General features: G+C 40.0%; 1 protein-coding gene across 1 annotated transcript in view; it reads left to right on the plus strand.

Moving 5' to 3' along the window:
• TRHR (thyrotropin releasing hormone receptor) overlaps positions 1-18,755 on the plus strand; it is a 33,827-nt gene extending 15,072 nt beyond the window's left edge. Inside the window, exon 2 of the mRNA XM_059672834.1 lies at positions 18,348-18,755. Coding sequence (XP_059528817.1) covers positions 18,348-18,755 — 408 coding nt within the window. The remainder of the gene's footprint in view (positions 1-18,347) is intronic.
• Positions 18,756-24,837: the final 6,082 nt, after the last annotated feature.

Genomic DNA, 24,837 nt, shown 5'->3' on the forward strand with positions numbered 1-24,837 from the left:
ACCGAGCTCTTCACACTTCAGGATCATAAAGGAGGTTTGTTTATTCCTGAGGGGAGCTCTCCCAACTCAAGGAGACTGTGCGCACCACTTGAAATCCAATGCAGACCCAAAATTCAGAGAGGTAGAAAACTGCTGTTATTGACTGCGGCTTTTGAGCTAATGAATAACCATTTCTGTTTCTGGCTCCTCCCCAGCTCCACCCATCTCCTCAGAATAATTAGTCAGGAGAAGTTATTAAATCCCATCAGGCCTATTGTCCCCATTCTAAACATGTTTTAAAATAGATAATTATCCATGCATATACAACAAGTAGAAAAGGCAGTCTTGAATATTTTTTTAATCTCGAAGACTGCTGCACTGAAAGAAAACTCATGTTCCTCTTACGCCCAGTCAGTCAAAAGACAGAAATTTCTGGGCTGTGACAGTATGAATGATCTTCTCTAATAATCTTTAATGGTCATTAAGAAGCTCTTGGTAGCACTGAAGGAAGGTTCATTAATTTTTACAAACTGATACTTAAGTGTAAGCCCACTTTCCAACAACGCCGCTATCTTTTAAAGAGTTATAAAGTAAAGCTATTATAATTAGAATGTTATTTATCTGGGAAGGTCACCTTTCTGCCTCAGCTAAACCAACCCAGTACGATTCCAATATTAAAAATAGAAGCAAGTTGTTTAGAATATAAAGTATTCTTTCAAAACACCAATAATTTATCGTAACGACAGCTTCGAGTATGAGGATTAGCTAGAATAAAACTCACAAAGTCATTTTCTACCAAAGAGAAACGTCTGCATAAGTAAGGCATCCTGGTGAACTGTTGCAGCAGGGCTATGGGAAAGGCTCTGTGCAGGAGCCTCTGAAATGAGCAGTGATTTCCTTGTGAGCTAACTAGCCAATATTTCAGCTATACGGCATGTTTACAGTCATCTTAAAGATTCGAACATATTACATCTTACATTATAAATTTGTCAACTTTTATTTCCCTCCCAAGCCCCTGAGGAGCCGGACATTTTGCCGTCAGTAGCAGAAGTACACCCCGACATAAATTCCCATCCCATTTCACGAGTCACTGTCTAAATATTCCAGCTTAGATCCTTCAGTTAATATCATGCACCAGGCTGCTTGCCTGGGCTTCTCCCCACCTGGAAGGCACCCTGGAAAATAGCCTGTCCCACTTGCATAGGTGCCTGTGGTTTATTAACCTTTCTGACAGGTAACGTTTATGAGCTTTCACTATGCACCAGGCATGGTGCTCAGGACGTTCGCACATCATCTCCTCTGCACTGATGACAATTTATCATCTCCATTTTTTTATTGATTTGTGAGGGAGGAAGGGGGAGAGAGGGAGAGGGAGGGAGAAAGAGAGAGAGACATCAATCAGTGGCCTGTCACACATGCCCCAACTGGGGATTGAACCTGCAACCCAGGTATGTGCCCTGACTGGGGATGGAACCTGCCACCTTTCGATGCATGAGACATTTCAACTAACTGAGCCACACCGATCAGGGCTGTCATCTCCAAAATCAGGTAATAAATACAAATAGCATATGAACAAATAAGCATAGTATATTCAAATTGTTATATATCAGATTGTGGAGAAAAATTAAGCAGATAAGGAGGATATGAAATGCTGACATTGAAGAGGTGCAATTTTATATAGGGTGGTCAAATAAATAGCCATTTTCAGAATGAAGTGTTATTTTGATTCTATATGCAAGACACTAGCAAATATCACTTAATAAATCAATGCCTGAAACAACAGAGTTTTTCCCATTAATGCAATGTTAAAACACCAGGCTGGCCTACATAAGTCACTGGCTTTTATACACAGGAAGTATATATAGCATCATGGATACTATTCCATTATATTTCATAAATTCTATAACAATTTTTCTAAAAGAAAATACATTCTATGTTCTAATGCAGAACCGAAGCATCTCCCAGTGGCAGGAATGGGACCTCTAGGTAGGCCAGAGATTGAGAGAGGTTTGAGATGAAATGTTCCTTTAACCCAAATACAGTGTTAGCTCTCTAAGAAACACTTGTCCTTTTAGGATAGTGTCCGATAGACAAGAGACTGCCATCTTTTGTGTGGTAGCCAGAGTGGTTAAAGCACAGATGGGGGCAAACTGTCTGGATGGAATTCCAGTTTTACCACCTGTAGGTGGTATATGGCTTCCCTCATTTGTAAAATGAAGTTAATGATCCTACCTTCCTCACAATGCTATTGTTGAGGGTAAATGAGCAATATGTAAATGAAACACTTAGAACAGGGGTTGAGGCACAGTAAATCATGAATGTTTTTCTATTACTAGATTCAAAAACAGCTTTCACTTTTCTAGTGTTTACTGTGTTCCAAGCACTAGTGTAAAACTCAGTATACATCATCTCAGTTATCCACAACAACCCTGGGGATTAGGTAAGATTTCTTTCACCATTTTTCCTGAATAGAAAACTAAGACTCAGAAATAGTAACAGGCTCCAAATTCTAACAGCTGGTAAGTGGGGGAGCTGGGATCCCAACACAGAGTGACTGCTATAAATGGGGAGTCTCTGACATGGGTTAATTAGGAGAGTCTGATTTACACACACACACACACACACACACACACACACACACACACACACACACGGGTTTGTCTTTCTCTGGGCCAGGAGGGTAAATTGCCATCAATCAAAAGAGCAAGTTCTCTGACTGGCTCCTGTCTTGATGCCTATATCACTCCTGATGGAAACTTCCATGAGAGTGCATGCCTTCTGGGGAGGTAGCTCCCACAATTACTACAAGGACAGTGTTCCCATCACATTTTTAGGTGGTATATTTCAGAGAGGCAATGCTCACCATGCTTCTGTCGTAGGAAAAATCAAACATAAAATCAAAACTTTGGTCCACAAGCTGACCGCCAGGATTATTTGGCCCATATTTTTCACAGGCTCTGTGGATAATTAGATGAAGAACTTGAAAAAAATTAGCCACAAATCCACATAGTGGTTTGAAATCCTTTCTAGGTCCTTTGTCAGTTTTATGAGAAGTGTTCAACTCTCCCATTGGTTGGCAAACTAAGGTTATGGGCCAAATTTAGCTCTACTGCTTGTGTTTCCAAATCAGGTGTGAAGGGAACACAGCCAGGCCCATTCACTTATGGGTTGTCTGTGGAGGCTTTCACATCACGGAAGAATTGAGCAGTTGTATGGCCCACAAAAGCTAAACTATTTGCTACCTGGTCCTTTATGGTAAAAGTCTGCCGGCCCCTGAACTATGTCTATGCAAAAGTATATTTGTGAAAATATTGTATGCTTAGTAAAGACACCGGCACATGACAGGTGCTCAAGAAATAAATGATAAACCATGTTTGGATTCCACAAAATTACAAAGACAGGAGAGTTCAAGCTTATCACAGACAGCCAAAATTAGCAGCTAGTGAATCTCCTGCCTCCATCTTGATTTTTGATTCCCCAAGAGAAAATGCTTTGGCCCTTATATGGGAGCATCCTTAATTTCAATGAGCCCTAAAAATACAAATTTAAGATGCAGGGTGATATTTAGAGAGAAAGGTTTATGAGTGACAGAGAAACCACACATGAATAAATATGACAGGAAATAGATAACACAGAGCAAGAAGCCTGTCAAAGTGAGATTTGTATCTTTGCATGGCAAATCTTACCTTCCCTTGGTAGATATTAACATAGTATTAATCAACATCCAGTAATAGGAAATGAGCTCAACATAAATCATATTGAGTTAGTATCTCCTTAGCTCTTTATATTTCCTGGGTTCTTCATAACAATATATCCAATCATTATTTCCAGAGTAACAGACTAAATAACAGAATAAAATTCCCCAGAAAATTTTCTTGACCAGAATTCTAGTCTGATCGATCTATCATGCCCCTTTTTGAGACTGAATTTTTGCACATTGACTTTAATGTTTAACTTTAAGCATGTTTTGATGCCCAGCCTGGTTTTAGTGGCCAGTGAGAAAAATAGGCAATACATACTATTCTTGCCATCAAAATCTTAAATATCAGAAAAAAAATCCCCAAAATAATAATGGTATTTGTATTAGAGCTGAAAATACCAAAGAATAGCATAGTGGATTCCTTCCTTCCTTCCTTCCTTCCTTCCTTCCTTCCTTCCTTCCTTCCTTCCTTCCTTCCTTCCCTAAATATTTATTGCACCTACCAGGTGCCAGACCTGCATGTTGTTCCTTGCAGGTAGGATAAGGCAGGGATCTTCAAAGAACCATCATTCTAAGGAGTAAAGAGAGGCAATAAACAGGTAAACAAATGAAGCAACAACACCCTTTCAGAATGTGACTATTAGTATAGATGAAATAAACAGGATATGAGAGAAAGTAATGGGGAGGGCTTACTATAATAGTAAGCCCACTCTCTATAATAGTAACATCTCTAGATCTCTTTCTCTTCACCTATAAAATGAAGAGAATACTTACTTTATAAATACTGTAAAGATCGAGTAATTCAATAAAGTCTCTGGTGCTATGTTTAAAATATATTAAGTGCTCAACAGAGTATAATAATAGTTATTATTATCACCATCACCATCAAAGGCTTCTCTGCCACTTGGTTAAATCTTCCACATTTTCCCAGAGATTGAGATATATAATCACTCTAAATATAATGCTAGATATTGTTTATTGAGGACCACACTCTATGCTGGAGCTTTTCACAAATCACCTCATTTATTCTTTATACTTACTCTGGTTTCACAGGTGACTATACTGAGGCTTAGAAGGGTGAGATGTCTTGTCCAATGGCATACAGCTAGTAACAGGCAGAACTAGAATTAGAATCCAGCTATGTCTGGCTCTGCAGCCTGTTCCCTTAACCACTATACTAATACCACAAAGTTTCCTGGACAATATTATCCAAAAGAGACCCAGATGACGTCATACTCTGTGGTGAAAGCTTGGGCCTCATAGCACAGGACCAGCATGCGTGGTTGCATCACACACCTGTAGAGCCAAAGGGTTTCTAGTCAAACAGGCGAGAAGCTGATACAGGCAAAGAAACTTCATTCAATCTGTTTAACACAGAGTAGTAATAAAGCTAGACCTCCTTACTAGGGATGCAGATTTCAAGGCAAGCTAAGAAACACAACACCTCTTTATATCAAAAAATTCTAATATATGTTACAAAGTGTTTTTACGTCCTCCTTGCAATTGATCTTCAAACATATGTTTTCCTATATTAACTGCAGACACTCAAAAAGCTTTGAGTGATCATGAGTGGTCAAGCTGAGACTTGAAACCAAGTCTTCTGATCTTGAGTCCCATGTTTAGCATATTCGGGAGCTAACATCAGTGGAAACACTGAATGTATGGTTTGCTGAAGGAAAGAAATGAACCGCCGCCACGCGAGTCCTTGCAGGACAGCTAGGAAGTTAGCCCTGTAACTCCAGGGCACAAGCATGGTCCAGGCAGTCTCCGCTGGGAGACACACAGGTACAGGAAGAGCAGGCTGCCTCCCAGGCAGGCTCAGCCCCACGGAACTTGGTCCAAGACTTTTAGAAGCAAAACAACTAAACGCCCACTAAAAATTTGGCAGCCCTGAGAGCTTTACTTCCATTTAGAGAGCACCTCCTCCCCTCGCCATCACTCGCATTTTACATTTTAAAATATTCTCATTGATTTTCCATCCCCTGCTGCGTGAGCAGCTGAGGGATTGCTTCCCTGTATCACAGTCTACAATGTCACCCTCACCAGATGGTGTGGCCAGAGACGCTCGGGAAAGAGATTAGATTGGGAAATATGTCCCTCAGAAAGGATCAATTACAGGTAGCAACTAGGCTCCTAGCTCAGAACTGGCCATGATGCTTCATTCAGAATTCCTAAGGTCTGGTTCCAATGAGAAAAATGATCAGGAAAAGTAAACAGACCCTAGAGAGCAAAGGTAAGAAAACCAAAGCAGATGTGTTAGGGCAGACCTTTCCACAGGCTTAGCCATTTGCCAATAATTTTCCTGGAAGAGAGAACATTTAGAAAAGGCTGAATAGTCCTGGCCATTTTGCTCAGTGGTTAGAGCGTCAGCCCGTGGACCAAAGGTCCGGGTTCAATTCCAAGTCAAGGGTATGTACCTCGGTTGCAGGCCTGATCCTGGCCTGGGTCAGGGTGTGCGCAGGAGGCAACCGATCAATGTGTCTCTCTCACATTGAAGTTTCTCTCTCTCTCTCCTCCCCCTTCCGCTTCCACTCTTTCTAAAAAATCAATGGGAAAATATCCTTGAGTGAGAATTAACCCCCCCCCCCGAAATGGGGGTGAGGGGCTAAAAGCACATGCAACCCACAGCAGACAAACTATAGCTTTGTTCCAGCATGGCCCATAAAAGAATTCAGAATGACATTTAATTTTCTAAATTAAGACAGTATTATAATTTTGAATTCCAATTCTGCCAGCTGAGTTTTCCCCTTCCCAGCGTGTTTCCAAATATCTGCCTCCTGTGAACAAGAAAACATGCAGGCAACAGGAGGGGGGCAGCCTTTCAGCGTGGACAATTATCAGGCTGCAATCAATACTGACACTTCCACACGGGCTCCACTGCTAATGTTGTGGAAAGTTCTGCATCTAATCCTCGAGTCTGGTTGCAAATGTTACCTAGCGCACAGCTGTTTTCCACTCGGAGAAGAACCTTGAAATCAGAAACACTCAAAAATATGTTGCATCAGGACTTCGTATCACAGTGCGAATCGAAATATCTTTGTTAGAGGCAACAACCGTTGGCTGGAAATAAAATTTAGTTTTTCCTTCTCCTACTTCACTCTCACATACAGCCTGCACCAATTGCAAACTTTAACCTCAGAAAAGAAAATGTGTTTCTCCCCCAAATTCAAGGTATTATAGTAAAGAGGAGACTTTGGAGTCAACTATCCATGTTGGTAGAGTGTGACTTTTACTCATTAACATACGCTTTTCTCAGCATTGGTCTTACTCTCTGTAACATGCAGGTAAAGTAGGACCGTTATGAAGAACATACCAAGCACAGTGCCTGGCACATGACAGGCATGTCATGTATCTTAATGCTCTTCTTGTCTTTCATCTGCTAGTTCCTCCTGTTATATTGGAATGCCTTCTCTTCAAACCTCGTTTTCCTCATTCTGGATGGAAACATGTTCAGAAGTACTGCACAGTCCCCGGGTAAAAGGCTCCCAGAGATTCTCAGAAAGTGGGGCTCACGACCACTCGGGGTCTCTCTCTAAGTGAGTCCTGAACCATTAACCAGAACAGCTCAATGTTCCCTCACTTTTTCCCACTCCTCGTGTGTTTGTGCTTCTCACTTTGTTCTTTTAAAAAGCAGAGGCTTTGAAGGCTCATCTGACATCAGACTTGGGTGCAGAGCTCTGTCCATTTTCCTCAAGAAATGCCCTCACACTTGGCATTTGGTGATGTGCGTCGTTTTACTGGAGAACTGGAGGCGGCGTGTCATGTTCTGCACAGAGGTATGCCCTCCTGTGCCTCCAGCTCTCATCCTGCTCTTGTACCATAGCTTACCAACTGGGTGCCAACGTGCAACCCTACCAGTACAGGCAGCCCCACTGGGATAGAGAGTCCTGTCTCCACAAACATCGCACTCAGGAAACAGCTCTGCTCGGCGAGTCTACCTTCCTCAGCACCCCTAGATTTGTAGAGAAGAAAATGTTTCCAATCTCACTGGGTACACCATGCTTACAAAGCGACGCTTAACAAATCTTGCGTCACCATTTTCCCCTTATTTCTTCCCCAAGCATCACCAAATACAAGCAAAGTGTCCCTCCTGTGAATCTCTGCATATATATATATATATATATATATATATATATATATATATAAAATAATTCTTTATTGTTGAAAGTATTACATATGTTGCCCTTTTTACCCATTGACCCCCTCTAGTCTGCCCCCCCTCGGCCCAGGCCTTCAGCACCCTATTATCTGTGTCCATGGGTTATGCATATATGCATTCAAGGTCCTTGGTTGATTACCTCCCACCCACACACCCTCCCCCACCTTCCCTCTGAGATTCTGCACTCTGTTCCATGCCTCTATGTCTCTGGATCCACTCTGTTCATCAATTTATTTTGTTACTTAGATTCCACATATGAGTGCGATCACGTGATACTTGTCTTTCTCTGACTGACTTATTTCACTTAGCATGATACTCTCCAGGTCCCTCCATGCTGTCTCAAAAGTTAAGAGATTCTTCTTTTTTACAGCAGCATAGTATTCCATCATGTAGATGTACCACAGTTTTCTAATCCACTCATCGGCTGATGGGCACTTGGGCTGTTTCCAGATCTTAGCTGTTGTAAATTGTGCTGCTATGAACATAGGGGTGCATACATTCTTTCTGTTTGGTGCTTTGGGTTTCTCAGGATAGATTCCTAGAAGTGGGATCACTGGGTCAAATGGCAGTTCCATATTTATTTTTTGAGGACACTCCATACTGTTTTCCATAATGGTTGCACCAGTCTGCATTCCCACCAGCAGTATACTAGGGTTCCCTTTTCTCCACATCCTTGCCAGCATTGTTTGTTGATTTGTTGATGGTAGCCATTCTGACAGGTGTGAGATGATACCTCTTTTTTGTTTTGATTTGCATATCTCAGATGATTAGTGACTTTGAGCATGTTTCATATGTCTCTTGGCCATTTGTATGTCCCCTATTTTCATGGACATTTTAGTATTTTGTGTTGTTTTTATTGTAGTTTATTTATAATATCATACCATTGTGGTCTGAGAAGATGCTTGGTATGATTTCAATCTTCTTGAATTTGGGGAGACTTTGCTTGTGACCCAATATTCATGAACATTTTAAATCAGAGCAGAGCCCAGAAAATTCTCCATAATTCTTGCCAGAATAGCTATTCTGAATGGAACATTTAAATATTGTACTTGACAGATAGAGTTAAAAACCATGTATTAGCATCTCTGAGTGCCTTCCTGTTAAGAAACCTATAAGTAATCCACAACACAGAATATGACAGTCCATGATCACCCCACCATAAACCATCACTCCAACTTTATTCACTTTTATTATACTTTATCTGACTCTGAGTTGATTCCAAGCCCTTTTCCAGCGCTATCATTCAATTTTTAAGCCCCACCAGTCACCTCACTCCATAATACGAAGCATCCCACATTCATTATATATATACATCAACATCCAGACACTAAGTCAAAACAAAGCAGAAAATCTACCAGATGAAAATCCTAGAGGCCTCAGTCATTGTAAAAGCTTGGCTAATTCAGATTTATATAGTTTTCTAGTCAAGTTTCTCCTTCAATTGGCTCAATTAATGTAACAAAATGCAAAGGGTCGCTGATCACTTTGCTGAAGGCCATCTAATAGCAGAATACTCCCAGTCACAGAACACATTTTTAATATGCAGCAATCCAGGAGATGGGCAGACTTCAAATGCAGAACATATTATTACCCTCAAAGACTGGCATCAGAATTCAAGGTAACTGTTTTGTATTCAGTAGACAAGAACATGTTTTCAGATGGAAGTACACTTCTGAAAAATTGGGCTATTCCAGCCAGAATGCAATTTTATTTTAACATTTGTGGATAATAAATGTATACTCAACAATAATTCAGTTGTTCATTGAGCACTTATTATGTGCAGGCATATGTACTAAGAACTTCTCCTGATCTTCTGTAGAGCAGACATCCAATAAAAGTTTGTTGTTTTACTTTGCTTAGAAGGCCAAAAAATAGAGCTTTGGTATTATAAAATGTGGGATCCAAAATTAATAAAGAGCCTATTTACAATTATAGTTATCTCCTCTGAAGATTATTAGTTATAAAAGAGGTGAATGTTCTTCAAAGGCCAGTTTACTGGTGTAGTTGTTACCTCCTGTTATATAGCTTTGCCTTTTTAGTACTGAGAAAGCTTTTTCACTATTTAAGCGTGCCCTGAAATTTAGATATTCTACTACTGAATGAGAGCCAAATGTTGAATGGGGCCCTGTTACCTTCTATTAAATAACTTTTGTCTGCCTGTTCCTTTTAAAACTTATATAAATTCAGTGTTTAAATTGGCAGTACCCTTTTAGAAAGATTTATTTGTTTTCTTTCTAAAAGTGATACCCCTATACCTTTGGATAACTACATTTCTTCAACAATATTTCAGTTATAGAGAATTTTAAGAGAAAATAACAGCAGGTCAGGAAGCCAGGGTCCTGGATGGCGAACCTATGACACACGTGTCAGAGGTGACACGCGAACTCATTTTTTTGGTTGATTTTTCTTTGTTAAATGGCATTTAAATATATAAAATAAATATCAAAAATATAAGTCTTTGTTTTACTATGGTTGCAAATTTCAAAAAATTTCTATATGTGACACGGCACCAGAGTTAAATTAGGGTTTTTCAAAATGCTGACACGCTGAGCTCAAAAGGTTCGCTGGTCTAGAAGGCACCCTGTTCTTAGTTGGCTATAGGAAAGTGAAATGAATTCTAGTAATTTCTTCAGCACTTCACGAAACTGCACCATCTCTGTGAATGCAGCAATTAAGATGATTCCCAGCAATCAGTGTGATTAAGAGCTGAATCTGTTCCTATGGTTTATCAGCACCTTGAGGGATGCATGCATACACTCAGGGTACTATTTCCCTTGTCCTGGCTTTATAATCCCCAAATAACAAAACCCAATTATGTGAAAATGATCATAAACATGCCTGAATATTGTGTCACTATCAGTAATGTATAAGCTAGATTATCTAAAAATGTTAGAACTGGAGACACTTTTCAAGATTGTACACTTACTGATTCTGGAAAATGAGGTCCAGACATAAGACCATGAGACCTAGAGTATTGATCTAGAGGTGATAAAGATGACAAAAGGATAAGTTGAGAAGGACTGAATCCAAACTCTTATGAGAACTATATGCCACTATTCCCCATAATTAAATAAATGAAGAGTAATATATCTATTCGGGCTTGAGTTCAAAATTTCAACCTGATCCTCATCATGGGGTCAAGAAGAGAAACTTATCCAGCTCTTAGACCATCCTGTTCCCACTATGCTCTTCTCCTTAACCACCTCTGCTGGCAATCTGTCTCTTTAAACATTACATTTTAATCAACTGATTCCTCTACCTCTATGCCTGGCCTTCAATATACTCTACAAAAAATGCCTGGTCTACTTCTAGGCTGACAATTGGCTCCATGGAGCTGGCATTTCCAGAAAACCCTCTGCCCTGCAGCTCTATCTGCTTGGCAGATGCGCCCCTCCTTCTGTCCTGGCAATGGAAAGCCAAGCACCCTACAGAGTGTGGCATCGCCTTATCATATAAAAATGATGGCTATGTAATGGTTTCCACATGCTTCCTAGAGCAAGAGGAAGCTCCACTTCATTACATGGTCTGCAATTAGATTGAATTACTTCTGATGCCAGGATATGCCCTGCTATCTCATGTCTCTTGATCATCACACACACCAAATCTCATAGTACCACTCTTCCTGCCTCTCCTTACCTCCAGATTTTGGCTTAGATGTCACTGAAACTGAAAGGACCTCACCATCTATCCTCAACCCCAAGTTTAGATCAGGTGCTGTCATAGAACCCCAAATTTCCTCTATCTTAGCATTTATCACATCCTATATAATAAAAGCCTAATATGCTAAGTGTCTGGTTGACAGGTCAGCCATTCACCCAATCAAAGCTTAATATGCTAATGATATGCTAAGGCCACTCAACCACTCGCTATGACGTACACTGACCACCAGGGGACAGACGCTCTAACTGGTAGGTTAGCTTGCTGCTGGGGTCTGGCCGATCAGGATCTTCCCCAATGGCCAACCTCCCACATCCCTCCCTGGCCCTGATTATGCACCCGTGGGGTCCCTCAGCCTGGCCTGTGCCGTCTTGCAATCTGGGACCTCTTGAGGGATGTCGGAGAGCCGGTTTCAGCCCGATCCTGCAGGTCAGGCCAAGGGACACTACTGGTGCATGAATTCATGCACTGGGCCTCTAGTTGTATTATAACTGTCCGTCAGGGTATAAGGTACCTGAAATCACTGGCAATGTCTCTCTGCATCATAGTCAAATCTGCAAGGGCCAGGACATGGACAGGTACACAGTAAGGCTGCAAATGAATCTCTTAGAATAAGATGAATGAATTCCTTTCCAATCAAAAATATATTGTAAGATCATTTTCTCTTGATGATTATGTCATGCTGTCTCTCAAGGACATCCTGAGGCAGAGACTTCTATAAGGAAGACTGTCTTTTATATAATTGCATACCCCATGCTTTGCCTCGGCAAAAATGGCAATGCTTAGAAATAATGGCCCAAGATATTTTCAAATTAGCATTTTTGTTACTTTATTTAGGATAAAGAATAACAACAGAAATAAAACTTCTGCCACCACTGTGAAATTAATTGAGGGTGAAAGACAATCTTTAGGACATTTTCTTTCTGGGTGTTTGCTCTCATTCTGAAGAAGAGGTGCTAAAATCCAAGCTATTGCCACACTAAAAACTTGTGGAGCTAGCCCCCAGGCGCCCTTCTTGGTAGGTATCTCCTTTCTTGGGGTCAACAATGCCAATAGCAAGTGTAAGATCTTGTGGCCTCACCTGGCTTCCACGGTCTCCAAGCAGCAGAGAGAGCTGGAGAGCTGGAGGAAAGTGTCTGGTGACACCTGTTACTTTGACTCACTATGCATTGAGAGGGATTTCATCACGTGAGCATGCCTAACTGCAGAGAGGGCTGGCAAAAGCGAGCCAGCCGTGCACCTGGGAGGAAGCAGAAAGAGGCTTCGTGAATAGGTGGCCCACCCCCGCCATCCCACCTCATGGGACCACTGACTCCTCTTAGAAAGGAGTTGTTAGCTGCAGCAGAGAAGGATGGTGCCATTCAGGCACAAAGGCAGTAACTGCTCTGGTGATGATTAATGAGAAGAACATCTTTGATTTTTCAGAGAAATGTATTTCTGAAGACAGTGCTCACGTAACAAAAGTAGTCCCCCTGGTGTTCCCTGGTGACCTCCCACTGGGGATTTCAAATAGGAATTAGAATTTCAAAAAAGAGTGACCTGTTTGGAGAAGCCCATAGAAGGTAGGACGCTAATAAAGGGTGTCCCAAAATTCACGCAAGAAGTAATTTTGATAGAAAACACAGGTTTATAATTAAAAATTATAAATTTTTTATTGGTTCATAAAATATAGAGTATAGGGTTATGTATGGAATAGCATATCAGGTAAATGACCTCCACGGCTTTGCTGGCACAGGCGCACTCTTTTGTTATTGCCTGAGCAGCCGCATTTTCGAAGAAGAATTGTCCGATGATGCCTCCAGCCCCAAATCCACAGCAAACAGTGACATGTTGTGGATGCATTTGTTTCTCAACAATCACTCATGGATTTTCTGAACCCCAAATGAACAATTTTGTCGATTAACCAAGCCATCAAGATGAAAATGAGCCTCATTGAAATTCAGCCACATTTATGCAAAACGGTCATGGAAAATTTCAACAAAAGATTGTGTATGTTCCAGCAAAGCCGTGGAGGCCATTTACCCAATATGCTCTTCCATACATAACCCTATACTATATGCTTTATGAATCAATAAAAAATTTATAATTTTTAATTATAAACCTGTGTTTTCTATCAAAATTACTTCTTGCGTGAATTTTGGGACACCCTTTATTTGTATTCACATTTATTGCAGTCTTTAATACCAGCCATCCTCCAATCCTGTTTTGTAAAAGGTGAGTTTTATAATTAGAGTCCGCATGGGTTTGTATCCTGACTCCGCCATTTACTAGCTCTGTGACCTTGAGCTAACCTCTTGTCACTAAGCCTAGGTTTCTGTGACTGTGACCTACTAATGGTACAGATGCCTCAGAGGAGGTGGTGAGAATGCCCATAGACAGGGCAGGTAAAGAGCATAGCACAGTCCTGTGGGAGTGGCTCAGTGGTTGAGCATCAACCCATGAACCAGGAGGTCACCGTTTGATTCTCGCCAGGGCACATGCCCAGGTTTTGGGCTCAACCTCCAGTAGGGGGCTTGCAGGAGGCAGCCTATAGATGATTCTCATCATTGATATTTCTATCTCTCTCTCCCTCTTCCTCCTTCTCTCTGAAATCAATAAAAACAAAACTTCGTGAACATTTTAGAAAGTTATTACATTCAATTAAAGATATTTGAAATTAACTAAAAATAATTATGAGTAGGATTAAATGTAATCTTTGTCATTTCACTGGAGATATTTTCCCCTGGGTCAATCTTAGAAAGTCATTATATTTACTTCATTTCATACCTCCATAAATTTTAAAAAATATATTTCAAATAAAAAACTGAAATATATTAAGGACTCATTTTACTAATGAACTCATCTCCATTTAAAAGGATTTTTGATATTAAAAAATAAAGTACTTGCAAAAATCCTCTAACAATATGCTGGGGAACTGAAATCCACAAAAAGATCATGGTTGCATAATTTGAATTCTTTCAATGCCTGAACTTATTCAACATTTTTTGAAGGCTGTCTATATCACATCTGGCACTAATTTCCTGGAGAAATGAATAACCTTTCCCTGCCTAAAGGAGCTCATTGTCTATTGGAGAGATGGACAAATATGGTTCATTGTAATAAAAGTTTTGGGAGTGATGTTAAAGTAATCATGGAGGGCTGTGGAAGCTCATGGCAGAGATTCTAACCTCAAACAGGTTGTTTTTCTTTGACACAATGAAAGTTGCTCCCTCACTGACATTAAGTGAAAACAGAAAGGTAGATATGAATGTGTCATGTTTCACCTGACAACTGCAGAGAAAAATATAAAGATAGATGAAAGTCAACCTTTAAGTTCAGAAATTTAGTAGCAATAAGTTTGTTGGATTTATATTTAGAAGTAGTTACATGTTTTGGTGACTATGATGGGGATAACACAGTAAAAATCTCATCATTGGATTGCAAAAGGTTTTCACAGGGAAAGTGAAGCATAAAGGAAGGAGGATGGGTTTTGGCTTAAGCAGACTTAGGTTGAATTACTGCTCTGTCACTTACTACCCATGTGTCTTTAGACTAGCAATTTTCAACTGGTGTGTGCCAGACAGTTGAATTCTTAAAAGATGCAATACCTGACTATTAGTCAGGGTCACTAACTTTTCCCCTCTTAGCTTGTCAAATAAAAAAATGGCGACCGCCAACAAAACAATAGCAGTCCATTGTGAATGAGTCAAAAGTATACCTATTTTTTGTTAGACAGGAAAAGCATATTTTTGGGGGATGCTGCAGAATTTTAGTAATTAGTTTATGTGTGCCATGAAATGAAAAGGGTTGAAAATCACTGCTTTAGACAACTCACACTCCTTAAAACCCAATTTCTTAATATGAAATGTAGAGCTAATACTAGCTTACACAATGAGCTATAAGCATGAAATATGATAATGTTCACATATATGTGTGATGAGGCATCATGATGACTCAAATGTAGGCTACGGAGTCCTTGGCAAGGAGTGAAAGGATGTAGGCAAGTGTGAAGCAGTAGCCTGATGTCAGAAACCTGGAGTGCTAGGTAGGAAACAAAGGCAGGGATGTGAGTGATGATATGACAATAAAGGTAATAATCACGATGGCTCCTTCCAAAGCTCAGAATCTTTATCACTGAATTAAGCCTTTGATTTCCTATAACCTCTTATTTACCCATAATCTTAACTCTGCTTGGAAAAAATAAGGCTTCAATTTACCTCTTGGCTGAGTAGCTTCCCCTTATCTCCATGAAGTCAGAAGCTCTGGGATGCGTTCTCTGGTATATTACCCATGTGAATACCATACCTTCCCACTGAACAATGGCTCAACCCCCAGTGAGCAAAATATGAAGTGTAACTGCCCTACATGCACTGAGTTGGAAGAGATGCTCAGGGAATGGTAAGTGAGATAGAACAGGAGGGCAGGAAGCTTCCAGAACGTGATAAAACAGCCCGTGGAAGCAGAGGAAACACAGTAACTTGAGAGCAGGTGGGTAGCTCACAAAGCACCATTGCAAGAAAGTAGTAGGGGTCACTCAAGAAGAGATGGGATTTAAAAAGAGAAAAAGATGTTGCGTACCCATGGGTGAGAAGTTTTATAGCAGTTGATATTTGGAGAATATCAAGAAGGAGGCAATTATTATAGACCCAGGAAGAATAACAGCAAGAGGTTAATATTACCTCTGCAAGTCAGGACTCATGGGGGGCTCCGAGGTAGGGGGAAAGAGATACAGTTAAGGGTAAGATAGAGCCCCACGATCAGAAGATGAGGAGTGTGAGGGAGAGAGGGAGATATTCTCACATACGAGACGAAAATGGATCCTACAACCAGGATTAAGTACCAGGTTTGGAGCTGAATTTATAGTTGATACCAAGGAAAGAGTAGGTGTCTAGATGGGAATCTTTATTTCTACATTGAAGAACTTTTAAAAGGCATCTCTAAATAGGATCCCCCTCATTGTCAGAACAAAATAGAGGCTGGTGCCGCTTCAGTGAATCAGCCGAGAGGTTAAGAGGGATGAGGGAGGCCGTAACCAGTTTGGCTCAGTGGATAGAGCATCAGCCTGCGAACTGAAGGGTCCCAGGTTCAAATCCGGTCAAGGGCATGTACCTTAGTTGCAGGCACATCCTCAGTAGGGAGTGTGCAGGAGGCAGCTGATCGATGTTTCTAACTCCCTATCCCTCTCCCTTCTTCTCTGTAAAAAAATCAATAATTTTTTTTTTAAAAGAGGGATGAGGGAGGAAGAATCAGATCCTTCTGTGTAGCTGAGTATTTTCCAAATTCAGAACATTTAGAAAGTACAGGTTGAGGAAGCCGAAATTTCTCAAACCCTGTGGGAGACTAAAGAGAACTAGAACCTTGTTTTTAAATGTGTAAAGTGTTGCTCTTGAAGAAAAGCAGCCAGTTATGATCTCCCCCATTGCTACCACTTTAATACACCCTTCCTATAGTTGAAACACTATGGTCTCTTTATGCAGTCATTAGTAAAAGGGTAAAATTTCCATAGCACTCTAAAGTTTCAAAGCCCTTCTTGTGTTCATTATTTTATTTTCTTCAGAACCCTATGAAATAAAAGCAACGATATAATCAGACATAGTTCCGGGTGTAGAAATGGAAGTACAGATGAATGACTTTATTAAGGTCTTCAAAGCACTTAAAAAATCAAAGCCAGATGATTTAACTCTGATTCCTGGCCAATTCCCAGCCTTTCACTGAACACGGAGGTGAATGAGAGAAGCATCTGCTAAATTATGCCTTTCAATAATCTTGCCCCTGGCCAATCTTGGATATTAAACCTCATCTTCCCTGACATCCTAGCTCCTGTGCACTGCTTGGACTTAGGATCACCCTAAATTCCAGAGTTTGTTTCCTCTGGCCGCCCTCTCCGTTTGACCCGAAGGAAAGCTGTGCATGTGAAGGGCAAACGCTTTGGATTCCTGCTGCCATGGATTCCAATCCCAGCTGTAAGACTCTACAACTCCCGCCACAGTGCTAACCAGCATCTGTACCTCCGTTTTCTAATTGGAAAAATGGAGTATGCAATACCTATTTTGGAGGGTCTTAAGCTTTTCAAATGAGATCACGTATGTCAAGCACTTAGGATAGTGTCTGGCACATCCACATTGCAGAGCCATTGGCATTTGTGCTGAGGACACTTTACCCTTTTCAAGCTACTGTGTTACCTCGTTTGACATTGGGGAGCAGGGCTGGCTCCATTTTGCAGATGAGGTGTAAGACAGCTTCAGCACATTTCTCGGGATCACATATAAGGTAAGTAAAGATGCGATTAGACCCCAAGCCTCCTAATGTTTGTTGAAGATATGCATTTTGGCACCCTCCGTCACATCCTCTTAGCGGGACTGGTTTCAGCCACAGCTACAGTGGATGGGTCCTGCCTGGAGAGAATGTCCTACTCCAGGCACCCACTGTCCCCTGACTATCCATCCTCTTCTCTGCCTCAAGGTTCTCTCTAAAGCTCCCAGGAGTTTCCAGGCAGGAGCATGTAGGGCCATGAAAGTCCCTAAAGGTACCCCTCAACAAAGCAGGGAGGGCAGCCAGTGGATAAATGCCTGTCCTCTCTTCCTCTGGACAGATAACCCTGAAGCGCACTATTTGATTGCCAGTTGCCCACAATGGGAACCTTCTCAGTAACACACACTTGACTTGGGCTTTTCTCCTTCTGTGACACTCTCCTCCATACCCTTGATCTGGCTTCCTGGGACCATCTCCCAGATAAACTTCCTACCCTTAAGTCCTTGTCTCAAACTACACCTCCGGAACTAAAGGTTGGGATGGGGGGGTGTATTGTTTTCACTCTTTTGCTTTGTTTTCATTTGTGTTTACAGGCATTTCTCTCTATGTCTCTCTCCATAGGTCACCAAGATGCTGGCCGTGGTTGTCATTCTGTTTGCCCTTCTATGGATGCCCTACCGGACTCTTGTGGTCGTCAACTCATTTCTCTCCAGCCCTTTCCAAGAAAATTGGTTCTTACTTTTTTGCAGAATTTGCATTTATCTCAACAGTGCCATCAACCCAGTGATTTACAACCTCATGTCTCAGAAATTCCGCGCGGCCTTCAGGAAACTCTGCAACTGTAAGCAGAAGCCCATGGAGAAACCCGCTAGCTACAGTGTGGCCCTAAATTACAGTGTCATTAAGGAGTCAGACCACTTCAGCACAGAGCATGATGAGGTCACTGTCACCGACACGTATTTGTCTGCCACGAAAGTGACTTTTGATGACACCTGTTTGGCTTCTGAAATACCCCTTAGCCAAAGCTGACTCATGAGTTAGAAGAAAATGGACCATAAAGTGAATCTGTGCAGTTAGCAACCCAAGAGAGGAAAAGGCCGCTACTCATAGGGGAAGACAGAGCAGGTAGTCTTTTCCAGTGCTCTAACAAATCCTGGCCCAAGATACTTTAACCCACAGAATGACTCATATTTTCCTTCTAGTGTCACAAAGCTAATATCACAAAAAATGAAGCAGACCTTTGAAAGAGCCAAAGGGTGGAAATTGAGAGTGTAGCCCTTCGCATTTAATTTGAGAAATTCACTTTATTTGGGGGGCGGGGGGTTCAAGTTTAGATAAAATCTAGACATCAATTTACATTATTTATAATAACTCTACCAAATGGGATTTCTCCACTTCCCACCAAAGTATTTATATATGGGTGGGACAAAATTAGGTTTACAGTTGTTCATATGGAAAAATAATACAATAATTCATAAATAATAATACAAGAATAAACTCTGTGTTTTGCATACTCACAACTGTTAAGCCTACTTTGCCTCCCTCTGTATTTGGTAATTTTGCAGCATGTGAATGCTTAAATGTTTGGTAATTTTGGTAATTTAATGCTTAAATGTTTGCATTTAGCATTTCAACGAAGTGCAGTGCTATATCATGAATATCTGAGACTACAGAAAAAATAGAAAAATATTTTATATTTATTGAGTGAAAATGAGATTTCAGACAAATATGTTCACTATACTAAAACAAATACAAAAGGAAATGTCATGATTCTTATAAAATTTTGAGATGATTTTTATATCTTACAAAGTAGACAGCCATCATTTCAAGTTTAATGTAACATAAACCACACAATAGTCAAAATTACAAATGAGGAGGAAATGTAGATTTAATTTTTAGGTAAATCCAGCTCTTATCAACTCTTCGAGCCTCCCAAGTGATGGCTTAGATATGAGAATTATTCAAATTAAGTAACTGTGAAAATACAAATGAACACACAATTAATATTGAAAAGTATTGCCAAGACAGACCAAGTATTTAAAATAAGGTTTTACTTGTCTCTGAAACTTTAAGAAAGAAAATCCTCCTTGAGTAAATATTGCTGTGTGTAAAGTACTGAGCCATATCAGTGGATAAATCCTTCTAACTGACTCTAGCTTAAAGGATGGGAACCTTCTCAAAAGCTTACTTGCTATTCTATCAGTGTGACTCCTCTCTGATCACTACATATAGCCTACAGATGTTAACTTGTCTACACTTGTCTTTCCTTGCTGCCTGCTTGTTATTTGTAGGTTCTTTATCTTTTTTTCAACTGCTAGTGATATTTTGTTTACAGAGTCTAAATCAAAGCAATGCAAAATGCTGTTGGCTTTATTTTCAATAGAGCTAAAACCAATTTCAACTCATAATCTGTATCTCTTTATAGTTATGATTTAGACTTGCTAGTCTGTATCAGTGATTATTAGAGAGCCATGAATGTGAATTTGCCCAAGACAGTGTCTGGTCTTACTTCACTCCCTTTCAAATATCTCACCTACTGAGATTTGGCCAATCAGCATCTCCAAGTGTATAAATTGCCCTTGGTGATGACAGTAATAGCTAATTTTTAATGACTGGGCCAGAAAGTACTGGGTACTTTTAAGTGTCCCATAGGCTAAAATGTTCCCTCTCCAGCCTGTATCCTTTTTTGTGCATTTTCCTGGAACCTAATTGCTACTGATAATTACCCCGCCCCACCTTCTTAATGAAGAAGACATTGTGTTTTGGAAACTTTTTAAAATGCTGCTTTGCCATCCAGAACCTCATTTCAGGATATGCTTTTGTAAAAATTGGCCTCATCCACTCCAGGAAGACATTCATATCCTGTCACTGTGTCAGTAAACAAATGCAAGCAAATCCATATATATAAAAGGCTAATATGCAAAGTGTCCCCACGGGAGTTTGACCAGGAGACCGAGAGTTCAATTGCTTGCTATGACATGTGCTGACCACCAGGGGGTGGCATGGAATGAAGTAAGGTACTGGCTGGCAGCTGGCAGCCAGGGAAGGGAGGCCCTGGCTGGCAGCCAGAGGGCCCTGATCGCCATCCAGACCTAGGGACCCCACCCATGCATAAATTTTGTGCACTAGGCCTCTAGTATTTATATAAATACCCTAAACGTCTATCTGCATGACACTAAGAAGCCTATTTTAACTGACTTGCATCCTAAATTAAATGTTAATCTTGGAAGCACCAGAGGGACCCAACCCCAAACCACATGAGCACACATGCAGGTGCATAATAACACAGACACACACATGTAAATAAACTGCTTAACAAAGGGATATATTGGAATATATCCAATTTTTTTTCATTAGGGGAAGGAACTTATATTATTGAGCTTCTAACGATGTCTCAGGCATGATGATAGGCCCTTAACCAACATTATCTTCATCACAATTTCACTACACCTGTAATGATGATAACACCAGGGGTCAGGGATCAATGCAGCTTCCCTAAATTGTGTAGATACCAGGGAGAGAAAATGCCATTTTTTTCTTTTCTTTTATTAAGGCCAGCATGATGATTAAAATTCTTTCAGCTTCATGCCCTGCAGAATAAAATATATATATGCTCTGCAGGGTGGTAATACCAGATGTTAAAAAAATTTACAATTTGTCTTTCATGTTATACACAGAACAGAGTACACCTTTCCCGCCTTTGGAAATTTAATATATGTGCTCAGTTTTTCCATTTTAATTTTTTAAAGTTATTTGCACCCTGGCCGCTGTGCTCACTGGTTAGAGCATCAGCTCATGTATTGAAAGGTCTCTCTCAGGTTCAATTCCCAGTCAAGGGCACATATTGGATTGTGGGTTCACTCCCCACCACTGGTGGGGTTCATGTGGGAGGCAACCAGTCTATGTGTTTCTCTCTCTCTCTCTCTCTCTCTCTCTCTCTCTCTCTAAAAAAAACAATAGAAAAAAATATCCTCAGGTGAGGATTAACCAAAAAAAAAAGGTTTTTTTTTCTAACAATCTGTTAGTTTTAGACCATATGGGAAATTCAAAAGGACACAGTATTTCTGCTGTAAAGCAAATGCCATAACAAAATTAAGGGTTCTCATGCAATGTCCAATAGATATCTGATTTACACAAAAGAGATACAACTTTTTAAAGTATTCTTTCTCACACTGTGCTAAATCATAAAGTAGTTCCATAAATAATCAAAACTTAATATACCATCAAATGAAAATTAAAGAACTAGATTAAAATTCGCTGTTGGAGTGAAGTAATATTATTAAGGAACCCTCTTAATAAAATTCCTTGACTTATTTATTACTCCCAATTTCATTAACTGCTGAGTGTCTTTGGTTAGATATTGTACCTGAGGTAATTAGGTAAAGGTCACAGATCATGAATAAAACAAGACTTCCCCATCAGTATTGTGAGTGTATTTCTAGAGCTTCACTCAGCACAACTATTCTAAATGCTGGAGAGAAATAGGAAAAGTCCAAACTAGATTCAACCGTAAACAGGCTAAATGCACAGAACAGTACATCTTGACAATATTCAAAACAAATGGACAGTTTCAGTTAAACAATTGGTAAAGTCAAAGGAAAACTGTAGCCATGAAACTTAGTTGAATATAACAAAATCTTAAATGAAGACTCGTTTAATTTCCAGAAGAACTTGTTGGAATAGTAAGACAATTTTTCAATAAAGCTGAGTCACAGAGTTCGAGATTGCTCTTAAAGAATCAGAGTTACATCATCCTAAACTATGTTAAATTTGAAGACATGATAGAAGAGAGAAAATATTAACTTTTTGGAGAAAAAAGAAATTTTAAATAGTTTACCTATGACTGTGAATTCTATGAATATTACATGGAACATAAAGGAACGAAGTAAGAATAGAGTAAGGAAACTAGATGTGAGTAAGAGGGCATCCAAAAACAACTGGTCAGTCCCAGGTGCAAAGGAAAGATTTTCCAAATGTTTGGAATCACTTGTTCCCCTTGGAAGAGGCAGAGGATGAAAACCTCTAGCAATTCATTTTCTATTTATATCCAGTTGTCTAATGTAAATATCCATCAAAACCAAGATTTGGCTGAGCAAATACATTTTTCAGGCTAATACACATGACGATGTCTAAGAGACTTCTGTGTTAGGTATTTTCCTCTCTTTCTCCTCCTCTCCCATCAAATCTTATTCCTCCATAAACATCACCTTTCCTCAGAGCAGAGCAGTTCATCTGACTTCAGCTAAGGCTAATCCTGAAAATGAACTATCTTAAGTAAAAGTGTAAATATCCTTTCAACCATATTTATTTATTAAAAAAATGTGTTGTTGTTCTGAGCATCTTTGTGTTTTCATAAAATCATATTTAAATGATGGAAAAACTGATGCCTCTAAAATCTCTATTTAACTTATGCCCCCGTTTTTATGGTGGGGGTCACGTGTAGAATGAAGCTAGCTGCTCAACATGGGTGTTTCCTCACAAAACCAAAAAAGAGGTTTGGTATTTCTGAGGTTTCAGTGAGGAACCAATAAAAGAGCACTCAATGTGTGAAAAATCTCTGCAGAAACCAAAAGGCTTTTCCAAATCTTGAGGAGCTCACAGACCATGAAAAAACACACCAAAAAACAAAACAAAAACAACAAGACCAGTATGATATCATTTCAAGATAACTGCTTGGCAATATTTAGCCTATGAATTGGAAATGTCATGTTTTAAAGAAACAATTGTTAAAAGTCCACTTAGAAATACATTAGGATGACTTTAATATAAAGATCATTTTTAAGTATTGTAATTCCATTTTATGAACTAGTTACATTGATTCATTTAATTCTTAAGTTCATTAATTACATGGGGCGGGGTGGAGGTGAGGTGACACCCTGTAATGTTTTTGTTCATATGCTTGGTCTATAAGTATAATCTCAAACCACTCAGCAGAAAACCTCATTTATAAGAGTTGCACATTGGGGAACAGTTTTGTTACCGAGATGGTTAGCACCAAATGGACCATGCTGATGGGAACTAGATCTATATGGTTCCAATTTTAATATTCAAATAATCGCTTGTAAAAGGAATGGCTGTGAGTGTTTGCATACAGTGTTGTCGGGCCTATTTACATTCTTGGACACCAAGCACATTCATCGTCAATCCAACCTGAGGTGACTGGTTTATGTTTTAGAAATTACATCTGGAAAATGTAATTTTCCAGAAGGGACTGGATGAAATAGTACAGCTGGACAGCCATTGTCAGAACTGTCACATCTGGATCCAGCAAGAAAACAAAAGGCAGTTTTATGGCTAATAAACAACAAATCCACACGATTGCCTGTATACCCTCATCAAGGAGCATCTGGTTCAAGTCCATACCACAGGCTCTCAACTGCAATAACGGACGTGAAAGTACTTTGATAATTAATGATAAAAGTTAAAAGGATGGGATAAGCAATGGAGTTGGCTAGAGCTTCTGCAACTTATTTGAGCCCTGAAGCAACAACTATAAGTGACTGTTTTTTTCCTTGCAGAATAATTGACTAATTTGTATGCATGTGGTTGTTCTCTGACTTGCAAAACAAGAGAATAAACTTTCTCAAGAATATTAGAGATTGATGTTGATAAAGGTGGAGGCTTTCCAGAAAAGAAAAGCAAACTCAACATGGCAGTAGAAAGAGACGCCCCCAGTTATAACTGGATGTCTGAATCCAGAAGTTGGGAAGAGCAGTTTCTACACCCCTGAAATGGCACCAATGCCCCAGTCAGGAGGCCAGATGTTTACTCCTGAGCCAGGACTGATAAACCACACCCACTTGGGTAAACAGAAGAATGATCTGGGAGCTTATGTTAAAATGCACTTTATTTGGCCCTGCCCTAAGAGATTCTCATTTATTAGGTGATTTTTGACACCTGTAATCTGACCACAACTTAAAAGCCCCTGAGTCCTGGTCCCCCATGTAGAGGCTTTAGGCTTTTGTTCATCACATAATTCTTAATAAACAACCTGCATGGAAAAATCCTTGAGGGTAAGTCTATTTCATCTTCGTATTTCACAAACTATCTCAACTTAGATGATGTCCCTAAGTATCTGCTAAATGAATGAACAAATCAATGCATCCCAAAC

The sequence above is a fragment of the Myotis daubentonii genome, chromosome 17, assembly GCF_963259705.1.
Source record: "Myotis daubentonii chromosome 17, mMyoDau2.1, whole genome shotgun sequence".
NCBI classification, from domain to species: Eukaryota; Metazoa; Chordata; class Mammalia; order Chiroptera; family Vespertilionidae; genus Myotis; species Myotis daubentonii.